The 18,024-nt window shown below is 33.6% G+C and overlaps 1 protein-coding gene across 2 annotated transcripts in view; it reads left to right on the forward strand.

Annotated features, from left to right (window-relative positions):
* Positions 1-18,024, forward strand: part of na (sodium leak channel non-selective protein na) — a 53,762-nt gene that overhangs the window by 19,078 nt on the left and 16,660 nt on the right. Inside the window, exons 10-23 of one of the 2 annotated variants that reach the window (XM_089248405.1) lie at positions 43-264; positions 1,084-1,251; positions 1,363-1,422; positions 2,458-2,589; positions 2,758-2,895; positions 4,505-4,579; positions 5,986-6,117; positions 6,525-6,718; positions 9,294-9,401; positions 10,807-10,974; positions 11,137-11,316; positions 13,777-13,897; positions 14,001-14,132; positions 17,695-17,862. In XM_089248405.1, coding sequence (XP_089104531.1) covers positions 43-264; positions 1,084-1,251; positions 1,363-1,422; positions 2,458-2,589; positions 2,758-2,895; positions 4,505-4,579; positions 5,986-6,117; positions 6,525-6,718; positions 9,294-9,401; positions 10,807-10,974; positions 11,137-11,316; positions 13,777-13,897; positions 14,001-14,132; positions 17,695-17,862 — 1,998 coding nt within the window. The remainder of the gene's footprint in view (positions 1-42; positions 265-1,083; positions 1,252-1,362; positions 1,423-2,457; positions 2,590-2,757; positions 2,896-4,504; positions 4,580-5,985; positions 6,118-6,524; positions 6,719-9,293; positions 9,402-10,806; positions 10,975-11,136; positions 11,317-13,776; positions 13,898-14,000; positions 14,133-17,694; positions 17,863-18,024) is intronic. The other variant, XM_089248406.1, reaches the window with a different exon arrangement.

Below are 18,024 nucleotides of genomic sequence, written 5' to 3' on the forward strand. Positions count from 1 at the left end.
ATTTGAATAGTTTTTTCGTGGAATTGTATCGTTCATATGCAGATACTGAAAGGTGATGATCTAGGTTGGAAACTGATCACTGTCGATGAGAACAAAGGCAGGGGCAAAGCTCCACACTGCATACAAGTGATTCTTCAATCAGCTGTCTTCCAGGTTATAGTCATGATGGTGAATGTGGCAAATGCGATTGTTGCTGCAAGTATAAAATTCAAGCATGATGGCCGGCCAAGGGAGGAATTTTATAAACACTTCTACTTGGCAGAGGTGAAGATATATATTTTTTAATAGTTTTGTGTTATCAAGATTTATGATATTAGTTAATCTGTGAGTACCACTGAGTAGAAATCACATGAACATTTGAAAAATTTTATTAACACATAGGAATATGCTTTACATGATTTTAACAGCATTAATAAATCAATTCTCTGCGTTCTTCCTTTAATGTCCCTCTGTAGGTATGGTCTCAAAAACCTTACAACGTACTCCAGTGCAGGACGAACTTTAGCCTGGAAAAAGAGGAAGAATGATTTTAGGAGAACGCAAAGAGACCTTTTTGAAAATGGAAACCGAGCATTCTATGTTTTAAATACAGTATTTTTCAGTATGGATCTACTATGTCAATGATAATGAAATATGAAAGACATGTAATGCACAAAAGTTATTTTTCACAAGTTACTGAGTTATTGTTGGATGTCTTTTTAAAATTGTTCATTAATTCACGATGGACAAATTATTTTTGAGCTGAAGCAAAGTAGTTTGAAATCAGCTATAAATTTTAGATCTCTTTTGTTAAAATGACCCTGATGCAACAAAACTGAACTTACTGTGATGCTTCAATATAGCTTTAATGAGGTATTTTTGAAAACATATTTTCCATTCCATTTTTAAAAATTCCCGGTTTCTAAATGAAAGCCTTAACTGAACCTGAAGAAAAACCCAAGTCTGAGACTTAATTTTATAAAAAACTGCTGTTTCATAAGTTTTTATTCATAAAATTAAAAATACTGTTTAGATTTTTTTTTGAAAATTTTAATGTTATCTTTGTCAAGAAATTGAGTTTGATTTAATTAATTTTTATTGTAGGTTGGGTTTACGATATTTTTTGATCTAGAAGTTTTGTTCAAAATCTGGTGCTTTGGCTTCCATGGTTACTATAGACGTTCTCTCCACAAATTTGAACTTCTCCTTGCAATCGGAACAACACTGCATATCATTCCAGACCTGTATATGAGAGAGTTATCATCTTTTCAGGTTAGTTAGGAAACAGAAGTTGATGCAAACTGGAATAATTTTGTAAGTGTAACATATTAAATGTTTGGTAGCATTTGTTGATGAAATTCTTTGTACGAACTTTCCTTAAAGGTTCTGAGAATTGGTCGTCTGATCAAGGCTTCCCCTGTTCTTGAAGATTTTGTATACAAGGTAGCTATTGAAGAGCTTAATTCTATCACTTTATTGCAGAAATACCTTCTAAATTTTTTTTCAGAAGGGGTATTCACAAATACGAAAATACGACAATACCATCTCCCCCCTCCCCCCCAGTATAACTTAATGCAGATATTTTTATATCAGAATTAGAAATTTTTTCACATATCATTTCTATTTATAGTCGTCATCACATTATTTCCAATAGCTAACTTCAAAAGTTTCTTAGTGAATGGTGCTGTCTAATGAAAATTATGAAACACCCATTTACAAATTCAAGCCACAACAGGCAACTTGTCTAACAAAGTGGCCATAAATAATAATAATTTTGTTTTGTTTTGTGGGGGGGGGGGGAATGTTTTATCTCTGTCCACTCCCTTGGTGCATGCAATGCCTCAGCTAATGAAGATAGTTAATTCTGATATCATATTCGTTTACTGAAACATAATTTCTCATAGGTTTATATGGAAAATCATTTTTAATTTGTTCCAGGTACTGCCCAAAATTTAAAGATAAGTTTTGTGAAACACCAAAAAAATCATTTAAGAAAAAGACTAAAACTGGCCAGAGGCTAGAATGAACAGCTTCAGAATTAGACAAATGAGAATTTACAGAAAATTTCTCATGCATGCAGATGGGAAAGCTCCTAGAAAGTCCAGACCATTCAGTTTGATGCTAAGAGTTTTGCACTGACAGTATTCAACTCTAGCCCCCATTCAACACTACCCCCCCCCCCCTTCCTCCTTTTTTTTCATTGTATTCTTTATTGGTGTAATGTTTCATTTTACTTGAAATGGTTTGAAACTTTTCTGAAAAAAAAGTGGAGATATATATCTGGAAACTGATTTTGAGGCAGGCATAAATTAATCAAGCTCAAGCGATTCTTACCTATTAACAAAATAAATAAATACATTTTTTTTTCACGCAAAGTAACTTTTTAAACGTAATTTATTGAAAAATTTAGCTTTGGACTATAGAAGTATTCTGTTTTTCTGTAAACATGTTTACAATACGTGCGTTATGTTATCATAGATATTTGGTCCAGGAATCAAACTTGGAAGCCTTATCATCTTTACCATGTGCTTGTTGGTTATCACATCCAGCATCAGTATGCAACTTTTCTGTTCTTTGACTGATTTCAATAAATTCGAAGATTTTCCACAGGTAAAATTATATTCTGCATATATTATTTATGTCTGATGATACAATGAATTTTTCCGCTTTTTTATTCTGATTGATAGCTGTGTTAAAATTTCCTTGAATTTATATGCTATTACTCACTTTCTCATAATCGACTGTCTTAATGAAATACATCTTTATCTTCTATCACAGGCATTTATGTCCATGTTCCAAATTCTCACTCAAGAAGGCTGGGGTGAGATAATGAATGAAACAATGTTACGGACAAGCCAGTCATTTGGTCCATTTGTTGCCATATATTTCATCTCATATCACCTGTTTGTGACTTTGGTAAAGTATTACACAGTTTTTTTCATAAAGAATGTACAGCAGGACCTTGTTTATCTGAGCTAATGTAGACTAGACCTACCTTAGATAGTAGAAATCTCTAATAATACAGACTTTACAGAATTTTGAAATTAAATGGAATTAAATGCTTAAAGAAGCACCATGGTGCATGAAGCAAAAAGTTTAATTGGTTTGTATAGTACAAAGTTTTCCAGACTCGATTTCTCCATCGATCCCATTTTGAGAAAAAATAAATTCTCCCATTCTAGTTAGGCCAACCTATAAGATCCCATTTTGTATATGCAGCTTTTACTGCTCTCCTAGTTCATTCTATCCCCATTTTAAGAACCATGTATCTAGGTCTCGAACTTCACAATCTTAAAAGCTCTCATTATATGCTACAGCATTCGCTGAATCAGTTTGTCATGATGCTTGGCATTTTACTGCTAATTTTTTGAATCAATTCATAAAAGTGCCTCTGCTAACTTGAAACTTGTTTAATCAAGGCTCAACTGCACATACATACGACACACTTATACTAAGGGGGGGGGGGAGAGACAAAAGTAATGTAATTCAGTGACCCCCTTATTATATATAACACGTCAGGAGATGAAGACAAAAAATAAATACATTGAAATATAACTGATAAATTTAGCTATACATTCTAATGTTAAATTTTTAACTGACATTGTAACAAATTTATGTTAGTGCTACCGCTGTTCCCTATTCTGTTTTTTCCTAAGCCCTTGATAGTGTTGTCCGAGTCTAGTTTGTGCAATAGAAGAATTTTATTCTTCTATTGCACTTTTATCTTCTGTTGCAATGATTTGATGATTATATTTGTGACAAAAGAAAGTTTTTTCTTCTCCAAGAAGCCTGAACTGAGTTTGTTTACCTATTTTATTGATATAATGCACAACAAACAAACAAACAAAAAAAGATTTTCATTTTTGGTGCATTTTTTTGCATTTTTCTGAAATAAATTACACTGGCAAGGGGTTCATGATTACATGTCACTTGGGGCAGCAAAACCACTTTTTTGTTCTAAGATGGAGGATGATGAGTCTTCCTTCTTTCCTCTAGTCACCTTAGATTATGAGACTAGAGCCGAGTCATAGAAGAAAATCTGATAAATAGTGTGTGTGTCATTTCTTGTGAAACTGCATGCAGCTTAGTCCTTGTTAAGTTATTTCCTGACCAGTATGCATGTATGTCAGTTGATCATTGACCAAAAATGTTTTTCAGCTCATTAAAAATTTTTGTTTGGTCACATCTGTTTTTTTTCTTTTTTTCATCATAAGTTATAAGTTGGAAGTCACCTGTGTGTAGTAAATTTTGAAATAATGCAACAATAGTTTTGAAATCCAACAAATAGTTTGAGGCTTATTTGCAGGTGTAATTTCCGTACTTTCACTTTCATGTATGCTCAGTCATCTCATCTATTCAAAGAATTAAATAGTGTTGTTACCAATCAATTCAGGCTATAAAGTAGGGTTGGTGTTATAAATTTTAGAACTTCTTTTTCCCATTTAATGTTATAAGAGTGTTTCAAGATAATCAACTGTGCATTAAAAAAATGATAATATTCTTCATTTTTTATTTCATTTTCTAGATTGTGTTGAGTTTGTTTGTTGCTGTTATTTTGGATAATTTAGAGTTGGATGAAGACATCAAAAAAGTCAAACAGGTATTTTTAATTTTTGTGTACTCGAACGTGCATGCATTTTTCAAGTTTACTTAGTTTTTTTCCCCATACTTCACACAAATTTTTGATTCTGTTTTGCTAGATTCATGTGAACTCATTTCAACCTTATATTAGTTCTGTTTAACTCTGTGGCATGCAAAAGTCGCAGATGCCAGAAATAAATAGTGTTTATTAATTTTTTTTTTATTATGAGTACCTGAGTTTTTATGTTCAACCCACACGGGTAAAAGACTTACATCCCAGAAGGGACAGAGCCCGGGTCGTGTCCGGTCTGACAGTTTTTGTGTTCTGTAAATATCATGTTGGAGATCTGCCTACTCTCTGTGGAGAGACTTTCTCAAATAGGAAAACCAGCTTATATTTGTGCCTCAAAGTCGGAAAACTGCAGAAAACCAACTAAAAATTGAGAGGATCATGCACCAACCTCCTCCCCATGCCGAATCAAACTCTGAAAGAAAAGTCTATTGGTCACTGCCTGGAATCGACCCTGGTTCTCTTGCAATCTGGGCAAAAGCCTCTTCCCTTGATCAATTGGGCTAAGAAAAATCATTGAATGCTTTATCATACAATTCATCTAAAGTTATTGAATTTTTTTAAAATATTCTACATAGATCCAACTGCTTAACTATAAAAACCGAAACGCCCAAAGACGGCCAAGTTAGGGAGTATAGGTATGTTTTGGATTTGTGAAGGGTGAGGAAGAAAACGAAAGATCTCATCAGAGGTGGAAATCTGAAAAACAAGTCTGTCTCATAGAAGGGTGAGGAGAAAAAGAATAAAAAGAGAGAAAGAAAGATTAGTCAAAACTTTGACAAGTCTATTTTTAAAAAAAAAGCGTTAATGAATAACTTTGAAGAGGTCACTATGCATCAGATATGTTTTGCAGTCTGATCTGGAAGTATGAGTAGTTACAGTTTTGTTCAAGGGTTGCTTTTTTTAGAATCCAAATCACAGAGAAAATCTTGAACTTAATTTGCTGGATTTTATCTTTATTATTTGTTTCATCACCTAGACATAATTAGCCACAGTCGCTTATTAAAATCATGGATAATGTTATCATTTAAGTATTGTTAGTACTTTGGCTGAGTGCAGAACAGACCTGTGTCATAACATGGGAAAAAATTTGTAAAAATATTGTTATCAGGAGTTTGTCTTTTGTTTATAGTTATCAGTTTATATTATCAATTTTATTTTTCATTGAAAGTTTTTTATTCTTGCGTATTTTGCCCTATAGTTATCATTATCAATCTGTTATTAGAAACCCAGAGTCCCGATGTGATCACATTAAGGAGCTTGCATTGTATAATATTGATTTACATTAATCAGTTTTTTTTTTCATGAGAGTATTTAAGTATATGATTTCGGATATTTTAACGTTCATTCTTTAGTTGAAAGCAAGAGAACAGAGTGCTGGCATTAAAGAAAGCCTGCCACTGCGCTTATTATTGTTTGAGAAATTTCCAGACAGTCCACAGATGAGCCGATTGAACAAAGTGCCTTCTGAGTTTGTGGTGCCAAAGGTTAATATTATTTGCTGTTTTTTCTGTTGTGGTTTTGTATTTGTGTTTTAATTGTGTAGAAATGTTTTTTTTTAAAAACTGGAGGTTAAAACTACATATAGGAAAAATCAGTACAAAACCAATTGAAAAATTCACATTTTTAGGAGACAATTTTTTTTATTTACTTCACATGCAAATATAGAATAAATTACTTACAAAGTTTGTTAATCAAATTTATGTTAAATTATTTGTAGTTAGTAATACAGAACCCACTCCCCTTAACAGACAACTTATAATTATGGCCAAATAATTATTTCCCCTTGTATAATGAAAGTATTCATTTCAAATTTGACGACTTATTAGGGTGATGTCTTACTGATGTTTTACTATAATTCATATTTTGTTTTACTGTTTCTCAATGTGTTTAGGTGAGGGACAGTTTCATGAGGCAATTTGTGGATGATCAGCCCGAAGAAACTCCGACAATGAAGAAATTAAGTGAGAATGAAGATACTCTGATAACTTTTAAAAAAGCCAAGCCAGTAAAAATTTTATGCTCACCAAACAGCATGAGGAATGCAACATCACATTTGAGAAAAACAAGCGTCAGCAATATTGTTATGTAAGTTATTCATTTTATGTCTGGTTTTCATATACATTATTGATTGTAATCATTTCTTATAATATTCTTATTTAGGTAGGGGCTTGTTTTATAATTAACAGTGTGACTGTTATGTTTACTTTTCTCTGAAAAATAATCTTCAATCCTCTAGTCCTAGAGTGAAGAAAGTTTTTGAGCAGCAAAACAGGAAGAAACTTAATTTCATAAGTTGTAACTGGAAAAATGGTCATCGTTATCCAAAATGTTTGGTATTGTTATGAAAATAATGTAAATAGTCATTATTTATCATTTATAATGTCATTCTCATCTTATGTAAAAATCTATTCATTAATTCAAAATTCATTATCTTATGTAAAAATGAAAATTAGGCACTTCTCTGTAAATATCGTTAAGTTGGTAACAAACTGGCAATAGCTCTGATAATTTGATGTCATAGCACCAAGAGAAGTGTAAAGATATCACAAAAATATGATAGAATTCTCTCGAAAAGTTTTTCTCTGCCTATATATAGTGGTGTCACCAGGAGAGAACTATGAGCAGTTTGTTGAATTTTATTTGGAAGACAAGTTCTTATTTGTCGATCGCTCTCTGTTTTTAGAGGGTTTGCCAAAATCATTGCTTTGTCTGTGAAATTGCTTTGTGTTTTGCCATCTTGAGTGCTTGTGAGAGACATTATCTGGAACAGTATCATAGATGTGACGATTCAGCCATCTGTGATAAACTAGAATGTTGATATAGACGATGAGATATACGTTTTGAGTTGCTGTAGACAAAATTTTTCAGAGACATAATTTTACGGATAGTCAGTGAGTCACATTTAACAATTGTGAAAAACTTGAAAATAATTGTTTTTTATAGTTTTTTGGATGCTAATATTACTAAAAATAATAATTTGAAAAAAAATTTCATTACGTCTAGTTTTTGGGTTAAAGTGAAAATCAAATTTCAGTAGTAATACATAAACAGCATACAAACCACATTAAAACTGTGCATTATGAATAAATATAGTAAATCATTGCCAAACATATTTCATTTATTTTAGGGTCTATCATTATAATGACAGAGCTATGCTATAAATGTGAAGTATGCATTTATGAGGTGATAAAATAAAAATTCCAGAATATTTGGATTTGAGTTATTTTCCCCCATAATATGAAACTGTTTTGTGAAAAAAACCTTACATGATAGAAAAAGAATTATAGAATTTTTGGACTCGGCACTGAAAATAATATAGAAATTAATTATCGAAACTAAAAAAAAAAACTTTTAAAGGTATTTCTTTGTAGACCTGTGTTAATCATTCTTTTTATCTTGTCATGGGTATTGGGAAGTAGCATCAAGAACTTTGGCAAATCCAGTTCCGTCATCTGCACTAAATGAATATAGTGCTTCACTGATGCTCGCTGTTTCTTTGTATTTGCATTTGTATTTGTATTTGTATTTGTATTTTGCTGAACGTGTGCTTGTGAAAAATGATGGAATGTGTTATCAGGGCCGGACTTAGGCAAGTGTGAAGGGTGGGATCGCACCAGGCCGCAAAACATCAGGCGCCCCGTAATACTGGATTTTATTGTATTGATTACATATAATATATTTTTCGATATTTTTTCCGATGAATGCTTAAAAAAGCCTAAACTTGCCTTGAACAACTTTGACCCCTTAGTCCCATTGATCTATATATGAATAAATATATCAATTTATTAACAGGCACACATATGGTATTGAATACGCTGTCTCACATCCTTGAATGGGGGCCTTGATTTTCGACAGGACCTCAGACAAAGATTTTAGTTTGCTCCTTGCATTGATTTTTAAGAAAATTGATGCTGTGAAACCTCACTACAACAGTACTTGATGCAATCATAAATCTTTCTACAACAGTATTTTTTTTGAAGTCTTGAGTGTCTTGAAATGTTTATACTCTAATGTTAAACTGCTGCCTCTCGATATAGTGATAATCCCGCTACGACAATATTTTTTTTGGTCCACAGAGTATCATTATATCAAGATTTCACTGTGGTTTTTGAAGTTAGAAAAATGTAAGACCAATACCTAAGCCCCCACCCCCAAGCCCTGTCAGTTTTCCTGAAAGGGGGGGGGGGGGCATGGTCTCAACTGCACCATGAGCCCTCATTCATTGGGCTTGTCATCCTATCAGAATTAAAGTGGCAGTCGCCGGTTCAAAATCTTATTTCATGTATTAGACATTGTGTTACATTAAACATGTCTCGTTAATGCCAGGCTCCTTATCTGGTTGCACCATCTAGTATGACCATGCCTTTAGACATCCCTGCTTTCTGGAACCTTTTCCAAAAGGGTTTTTTTACGGCTTCCAAGATCGTAGGACCCCTCATATTGAACTTTGGTTTATGTATAGAGCAAAAATTAGTTAATCTCTGGGTCTTTCCCCTATCACATCTCTTCCTGGTATTAAAGAGGGCTGCAAGACTGTTCTCGCACTGCAAAATGACCAAGTCCGGCCCTGTGTATTATGATTTTCCAATTAGACTACGTATTTTGAAATTAATTTTTTCCCCATTTAATCTCGTGCCCTTATCTTCATACATGATTTTAGAGACTCCAATAATCAGAGATTGCTGGTTTGTGATTCTGGTCAAATACCGGTTCTTGGGAAAGGCCCAAAACACACTCAAAGCCAGAAAACAATTCGCCTCGACCGAAGGTGAGTTATTTGTTAATAAGCTTTTACACATTTTATTATAAAATAACATTCAGCAAAAAATTCAAAGAAATAGAACAACACGATTTCAAGACAATTTTTTTTACTTGTCCGTGTATTTTGGTTCCCAACAATAGAACATTGTGATTTGAAATAACAAAGAAATCAAGCTATTGAAGTGTGTTGCAGAAAAGTGCTGTTATAGTTACTGTCCATCATTGGAGTAAAAGTTTGTCTTTGTATTGGTTGAGCTGAATTTGCTGTTGATAGCAAATTAGGAAGCTTCTTGCTGAAGCGTATGGAAGGACTTGTGTGCTTGCTATGTTTGATGAACTGCTCAACGTAATGCACGCACAATGAAAAAAAAAACAATATAATATTCTTCCCAGTGTGATTGAAAAAAGTCTTTATACACATATTTAACTATTCAAATGCAACATTAAAAAAGAAATTGACATATGCTAGATATTTATGGCTAAAAAAGGAAGCTCTAATCAATGCAAAGTAATTAATTTCTTCCCATGCTGAATGACCTATTTTATGCCCCTATTTCTTATTGGTATGCATTCAGCTATGCACCTTCATTGAGGTTATTCAATCTCCAAAATGAATGTATGTGATTCAGTGGTTGAGATGTACCAGTTGTGCCCCATATTTAATTCTAACAAATACAAAGGCCACAACAGACAATATACCTAATGAGGTGGCTGAAAAAAATATACATGTCGAATATGAATCTAAACTATATCAAAAATACAGCAACCCATAAAGAGCTATAAAAAAACCAATAATTATGATAAAATATAAATATACTGCCCATAAAAAACTATGGTTGTCTCATCTAAGTATGAATAGCTTCTTGATTTATACCAATATGTTTATCATACTTTTTAAAGGTATCAGTTGTTAGAATTCGCGACCTCCTGAGGTAAGCTATTCCATTTATACAAATACAACACACACACAACCCTTATTCACAACCCTGTTAGAGGGAAACCTCCCTGCGACATCAGAACTCAGAACTGTCCCTTACCAATCTATATTGGTGTTCCCTTGTCAAAGCAGTTGATTGACGATGCATTAATAACTCATGGTCCATTTCATCCATCCGTTGAAAACTTTAAACACTTCAATCATATCCCCGACACCTGCTCTCTCCCAATGTAAACATTTCAGAAAAATAGTGTATATCTTAAGCCCTGTGTATCATCAAGAGCACGCCTGGCTCTTCTCTGCATTCCCTTGACCAAATCAATGTCCTTCTGTAAGTATGGTTTCTAAAACCTGATGGCATATTCCAATCCAGGACAAACTAAGCTCCAGAAAAGTGGAATGATCACATTAGCAAGTTACAATAGAATAATATTAATCTGTAAAAATGGTGTGCTGATCTGTCCCTTTCTTTCAGAAGCATGCGAAGATCAATACGTGGTTCAATGAAGATAAAACAGACCTATGACCACTTGCGTGAGAATGGTGAGAGTGCTGCTGTGAATCCTGCCAATGCCTCAAGAAGCCCGCATGATTTTGACATCAAACTCCTGCAGCAGAAACGGCAACAAGCTGAGATGAAACGGTAAACTTATGGTTTGATTCCTCCCCCCCCCTCGTAATAGCAACTTAATTTTATAATTATATTATACCATGGAATGCAGTAATTGTCTTGTATTAGTTATCTTCATTCATTTACCAAATATTTTACAATACTTCATCAATAAATATGTTTGCAATTTTTCAGGAGTCAGAGGGAAGAGGATTTGAGAGAAAATCATCCTTATTTCGACACACCTTTATTCATGGTTGCTCGGGAAAGTAGATTCAGAAAGTTTTGTCAAACCGTTGTCTGGGCACGTTACGATCCTCACATCAGAGATCCGGTCACTGGAAAAGAGAGAAAAATTAAATACAAATCTTTACAGTATGTACTTATATAGTTTTCAATCTTGTTAAATTAATCAGACGTATATGTATTTTCAAATGACTCAGTTTTGTGAAACGTGTGTGAACTAAATGTGGCAGGACTATAATGGCTTTCTTCACCATTAAAAATACAAAGGTTTTATAACAGACAATTTTGTCTAGCCAGTACAGCAAATTCGTGATAATCTGCTATTTTTAGGCAGATTTTCTTCAACCGTAGAAGAGAGAAAAAATGTCATGACATGTCTGTGCCTAGAAGTTTAATTAGCTTTTTCAATTACCTTCTGATAGAGAGAAACGATGTCACTCTCCGCTTTTCATACGAAGTACGAAAGCCTGGATAACCAAGCGGAGATCAAGATGTTGTTTGGAAAGAAAATTCACATTCCTCTGTGGGGAATCGAACCACCAATCTCTCACTGTCCGGGCGAGTGTTCTAACCATTGAACTACAGAGGACAGACATTTTCAATCCTTAGAGCATATGTATGAATGCTGAACGGGACTGCGCATCTCTCTAAGCTCATTCTCTTGGTTATCCAGGCTTTCGTACTTCGTACCTTCTGATAATCCAGCACAACCCTGGTCTGATATGTGCGATATTAGTGTACTGATCTGGAATATTGAAGTAAAATCAATGCAAAAGACCATGACGCTGAATATTTATGCTAAAGACAATATGATTTTAAAAAATACCATCATTTGTGCATACATTTTTGAAGAATCTAATCTTGGTAAAATTCTGTATATGATCTACTTAAAATTCAACTTAGATGTATAGTAATATAATGACTAAGATCAGGTGGTTTATGGAAAACTCACAGTTAAGAAAATTCATAGACAAACAATTCATCGCTGGGAAAATTCACTGACTAACAATTCACCGCTGGGAAAATTCACAAGCAAAAATTTGACGTGAGCCTTCAAATGAGCAAAGAATGACCGAGTGAATCAGTAAATGATGCAATAGTTAGTACAAGATATACGGAAAAACTGGCCAATTTTGTAGAGATTTTTGGAAAAAAAATTTATGGTTAGTGTTGGTGAGTGAGCCACCTAGGGATAAAGTGATCTAGTGATTGAGTGTCATGGTGAGCGACTCAATGGTAGACTGAGGGATCTAGTGAGTGAGTGAGTGGCAGAATGAGTGGCCCAGTGAGTGTGTGACCTGGTGATTGAATGCTTGACGAAGCAAGTGACCTAGTTAATGAGTGAGTGACAGAGTTAGTAACTAGTAGTTAGTAACCTAAGATCAGGTGGTTTATGGAAAACTCACCGTTAAGAAAATTCATAGACAAACAATTCATCCCTGAGAAAATTCACAGGCAAAAATTTGACGTGAGCCTTCAAATGAGCAAAGAATGACCAAGTGAATCAGTAAATGATGCAATAGTTAGTACAAGATATACAGAAAAATTGGCCAATTTTGTAGAGATTTTTGGAAAAAATATTTCTACGCTCATTTCTCCACTCACGCAGAATGAGTGGCCCAGTGAGTGTGTGACCTGGTGGTTGAGTGCTTGACAGAGCAAGTGACCTAGTTAATGAGTGAGTGATAAAGTTAGTAACCTAGAGAGTTGATGATAGAATGAGTGACCTAGTGAGTTGATGATAGAATGAGTGACCTAGTGAGTGAATGACAAATTGAGTTACTTAATGAGTATGTGAGTGACCTAGTGAGTGAATGACAAATTGAGTTACCTAATGAGTATGTGAGTGACCTAGTGAATGAGTGATATAATCAGCAACCAGGTGAGTGAGTGATATATTGACCTAGTGAGCGGGTGATAGAATGAGCTACCTAGTGGTTGACTCAGTGACCTTGTGAGTGAGTGAGCAAGTGCGAACTAGCTCTAGTGACAGGCTAGTTTTGCTTATTCATTCATTCATGTCAAAGTAATGTCTTTGAATTGTTTGTCTGTGAATTTTCTTAACGATGAATTGTTGTCAGTGAGTTTTCCGAACACTATATCAGATTAGTAAGTAGAAATAAAGAATGGAATGTGAAAAGCCTCTTGAAAACTGGTTCTCAAATATATTTAGCCCCTCTTCTCACAGAAAAATTCTCAGATTCTCTCCCCCCCCCCTTCTCACAGAAATGTATCTATAATCAAAGCATTAGCATTTATATAATTCACTAATGATTTTCATTTCCAAATCATTAATTTTGTGGCAGTGAGAGGTGCTAAATCCCTAAACTGAAAAGGTGAAAAAAAATTTATTGACCAAAAAAAAAAATGAAAGAATGATTTCTGTCCATTCTAAGAGGGGCGTCATATTCGATTTGGAAGTGCAGAAAGAAAAATTGTCGTAAATAGGTCCAGCACAAGTAGAGACTTTGTCTCGAGCCACTGCTGCTTTGCAGAGTAACAATGTTTGGTGTTATTCCATCACTTAAATAAATATCGATAACAATTTCGTCTTAAAATATATTCAATTTCTTATGTTTGATTTTTCAGTAATTTACTCGGCCTTGTTACATACTTGGACTGGGTAATGATACTTATTACAACGCTATGCTGCATATCAATGATGTTCGAAACACCCCAAAGACGAGTCATGAACACGCCAGTTCTGCAGGTTTCTAATTTTTTAAAATCCCTTAATTTTCCTAAAATATTCTTTTTTTTTCTTTTTAAAATTATTTTATTGAATGAGCCTGAGTTTTTTTCCTGTCATACAGGTTGCTGAATATGTTTTTGTTACATCAATGAGTGTTGAAATCATTCTAAAAACTCTGGCAGATGGCCTGTTTTTCACTCCAAAGGCTCTTATTAAAGATGCTGCAGGCGTGATGGACTTCTTCATTTTTGCTGTAAGTGACATCTGCTTAGTGTAGAATTTCTGTCAGTGAAATTATTTTTAATCCATTAATTTCTCAATATACTCTTGCGTTTCATGTGCAATACCCATCTTTCATTCGTTTATACAAGATAATATCTGTCATAACAGAAAGTGATCATAAAAAATCTTATCTTTTTGAAACATATTTTTGATTCAATTTTAAGCTCTGAAACATCTGTGCAGATACCACAATAGCTTTGCATTGCAAAGACTGAGGTTTAGTCCCTTTAGATGGTGCAGCAGTGATCGGCTATGATTTTTTCAATTTGGAGGGGTGCGAGTGCAAGCTGATCTCCCGTTTAAAAAAAAAAAGTGTCTCTAAAGCAAGTGAGCACACAAGTCAGTGCACTTTTGCAACACGTGATTTTAAAAAATACTAATTTGTTCGGAATTCCTCAGAGGAATTGTTATGAGGTGTGTGTGGGGTATAATAGGTAATAAGTATTATATCAAAATTTCCTATAACTGCCACTCTGTCTTCAAATTTTAGAGACAAATCATAGCATTTTTAATCTAACATGCATGCCCCCATTCATTCACAAAATATATTTTGGTTGCTACATGCAACACTTTTGGCATGCACCGATTTGTTGAAAATTCCTTGGATAAATGCAACGAAATGTATGTGTGGTTTAGTAGTAGTGAATATTTTATTCCATCTCTGTGGGGTTTGAATGCTTCCCCATGAAAAAATCTCTTCACAGAGACAAAAGACCCACAACAGTAAAAATAATTACATTGTCATTTCTTATTTTCAATTTGATTCATTTCAGGTGCATAGGCATTTTAATAGCAGTAGTTTTTAGTACTATATGAATCTTTTCTAAACATGTGAATTTCAGTTTAACTTATAACTCTGAAAAACAAGTTGTTCTATGAATTATCCTTCAACATCCTGATTGAAATCAATCACATAATCAAAATTTAAGTAGAGTTAGTATTTTTATGTACACTAAATGTCATTTAATGGATTTTTTTTCTTCTCTGTGTAGCACATTTGGTTTCTACCTTGCATGCTGTAAATCGTGATGTGCCGAGTAAATAAGGGGAAAAAATTCATTTGCTGATGTTGCCTGTAGCATTGCTTTACGTTTATTTTTCTTTTCTTTATATGTATGTATGTATCAATTTGATTGCTTTAATTTTCCAACAAAAAATAACTGCTTTTTATTTTGATTTCTTCATTTACATCATGTTGCATTTCATTTGTCAAAACTCCCTTTTGTTTTTCTGTGGCATATCTCTCTCTATAAGTTTTGTTTTTCTGTGGCTATAAGTTTTGTTTTGCATGTGATAAGCTAGATTTTTTATTTGCAGCAACGCCTATTCTCATTTATTAAAGTATCTGTTATTACTATGGATTTCCAGAAATAATAATTTAATAAGAAATCAATGATTTCATCATCTGAACTAATGCGTGATAAGCAAAGTTTCTACTACCCTTTCTGTATGCATACATCTTGTACATATGTTCCTAACCTTTGGTTTTCAACCACTATTTGTGTCAATAAAATACAAACACAAGGCCACAACTGACAAGATGCCCAATGAGGTTTCTGAGAAAAAGATGCCCATAACAAATATGCATGTCATATATTTAAAAAATACTGCAACCTAATTAAAAATGCAATCATAACTTAATCTCTAAGTATGGATAGCTTTTTGATTTACCCCAACAGGTTTATCGTATTTCTTTTTAAACATGCCAATTGTGTTGGAATTTAGTACCCCCGGGGGGTAAGCTATCCATTTATTAACAACCCTATTCAAGAAAAACACCCTGTGACACCACAACCTAGAATTATCTCTTACCAATCGATACTGGTGTCCCCTAATCAATGAAGATTAAGGTCTTACCTCATGGACCCCTTATCCAGAAGAATATATATATTTTTTTTAATAACGAGATCTTCACGTATTCCCAAGGGATCGGCATGATCCGTCCAGGGAATTTGTTAGGTTAGTAGACATCCATGCCCAAACCGGGATTCAAACCCAGACCTGCACAGTGAGAAGCTAGTTCCCTAACCACTCGACTGCTAGGCGCCAGTCGAGTAGAAATATTTAAAATATATAATTTATATTATCATTATATTTAAATATTTAATATAATTATCTATAAATATATAATATAATTATCTATAAATATATAATATAATTATCTATAAATATATAATATAATTATCTATAAATATATAATATAATTATCTATAAATATATAATATAATTATCTATAAATATATAATATAATTATCTATAAATATATAATATAATTATCTATAAATATATAATATAATTATATATATATTAATAATATTATCATTACATTTAAAATATAATGAGCTATTTGTTTTCTCATGTAAGTTAAGGTATTCCCAGAAACCTTCCCAAGTACCCTGATCTAATATATGTACTGGATATATATTACGTGAAAATCTTCCATGTCAAAAAGGGGGAAAAAACAAACTAGGAATGATCCATATAGCGGTAGAAGAGCTAAAATTAGGGGATTCGAAGCCAATGAAAGGTATAGTAGAAATGCTCTTGATGCATATATAAAATTCTAAAAATTACCTCAAAAAATTATTTGCTAGTGTTTCACTTATTACTTAACCCTTTGATAGACACAGCAGAAATCACTAAACCCCCCCCCCCACCTTTAAATTGCAATTTTTTTTAATGCAGCAGGTTTTCTTCCGATTTCCAGCAGGTGCTAAGTAGAGGGTATGAGAAAATGTGCTCCATTGAGAATCAGATTTACAAGATGTCTGGCTTGTCAGTTATGAAATGAAAAGGTTTTTCTTGATCGGATAATCTTGCCCATCAAAAGGTTAAGTCGACCTTGATATTGCACTGACCCTGTGTAAACCCTTTCAATCCTTGAGAATCAGTGAAAATGTACAAGTAAAAAGTCATGTTGCTTGTTTTTGATACAAAAATCGCCACTATATATATATATATTTAAAATTATTGCTGTTATTGATTGAACAAGATATTGCCTGAAGTATCATTACATGATAATTATCACATAAAAACAATATACCTTATTATTACCTTTCATTAGCTAGCATGCAGAAGAATTTGAGTCATAAATTCATTGGATTGGCTGATTTGAACCTTACTTAAACCCTTTGCATTTTGTTTGTTGTTTGGGTTAATTTTGTTTTACAAACTATATTCAGACAGTTCAAGCAAATAAAGTTTGATGACATGCAGTATTAATTAATCCATTTAAAAAAGTTTCTAAGCAGGGGCAGGCAGACCTACAACACTATACTTGCATAGCATGAAAATTCAAGCAACTACCATCTTCAATTCGAAAGATGCAAGAAGATGGCGGCACCAGGAGGAACACAAAACAAACTCAACTGGGATAACAAAAATATGTTAGGCCCACACATGCTCAGAATACATATTTTGGCATGTACCAATTCATTAGGAATTCTGTAGAGGAATGTGTAAAAGATGCACTAATGGATAAATAGTAGTATTAATCAATTTGTTGATCAGATTAATCAGTTTTTGTACTGCAGGTGAGTCTCGTGTTCTTATGCTGGATGCCGCAGAAGGTGCCACCCCAGTCTGGAGCCCAGGTTCTGATGATACTGAGATGCGTCAGACCTTTGCGTATATTCAGCCTGATGCCCCACATGCGTAAAGTTGTGTATGAGCTGTGCAGGGGCTTTAAAGAAATTCTACTAGTGAGTGTTTTCTACTTCAGTTTACACCACTTAATGCTATCGCATCAGGACTCGGTTTCTGATGACATTAACCAAATGATACCTGTATCCAAAACTATTGTGTTTGCAAGTACAGTGACCATACATCTGTTTGGTTGAACAGGATGTATGGTAAACGGGTAT

This window comes from Pholcus phalangioides, unplaced genomic scaffold (assembly GCF_987345545.1).
Source record: "Pholcus phalangioides strain wild (caught in Gottingen) unplaced genomic scaffold, Ppha-v1.0 ptg000020l_1, whole genome shotgun sequence".
NCBI classification, from domain to species: Eukaryota; Metazoa; Arthropoda; class Arachnida; order Araneae; family Pholcidae; genus Pholcus; species Pholcus phalangioides.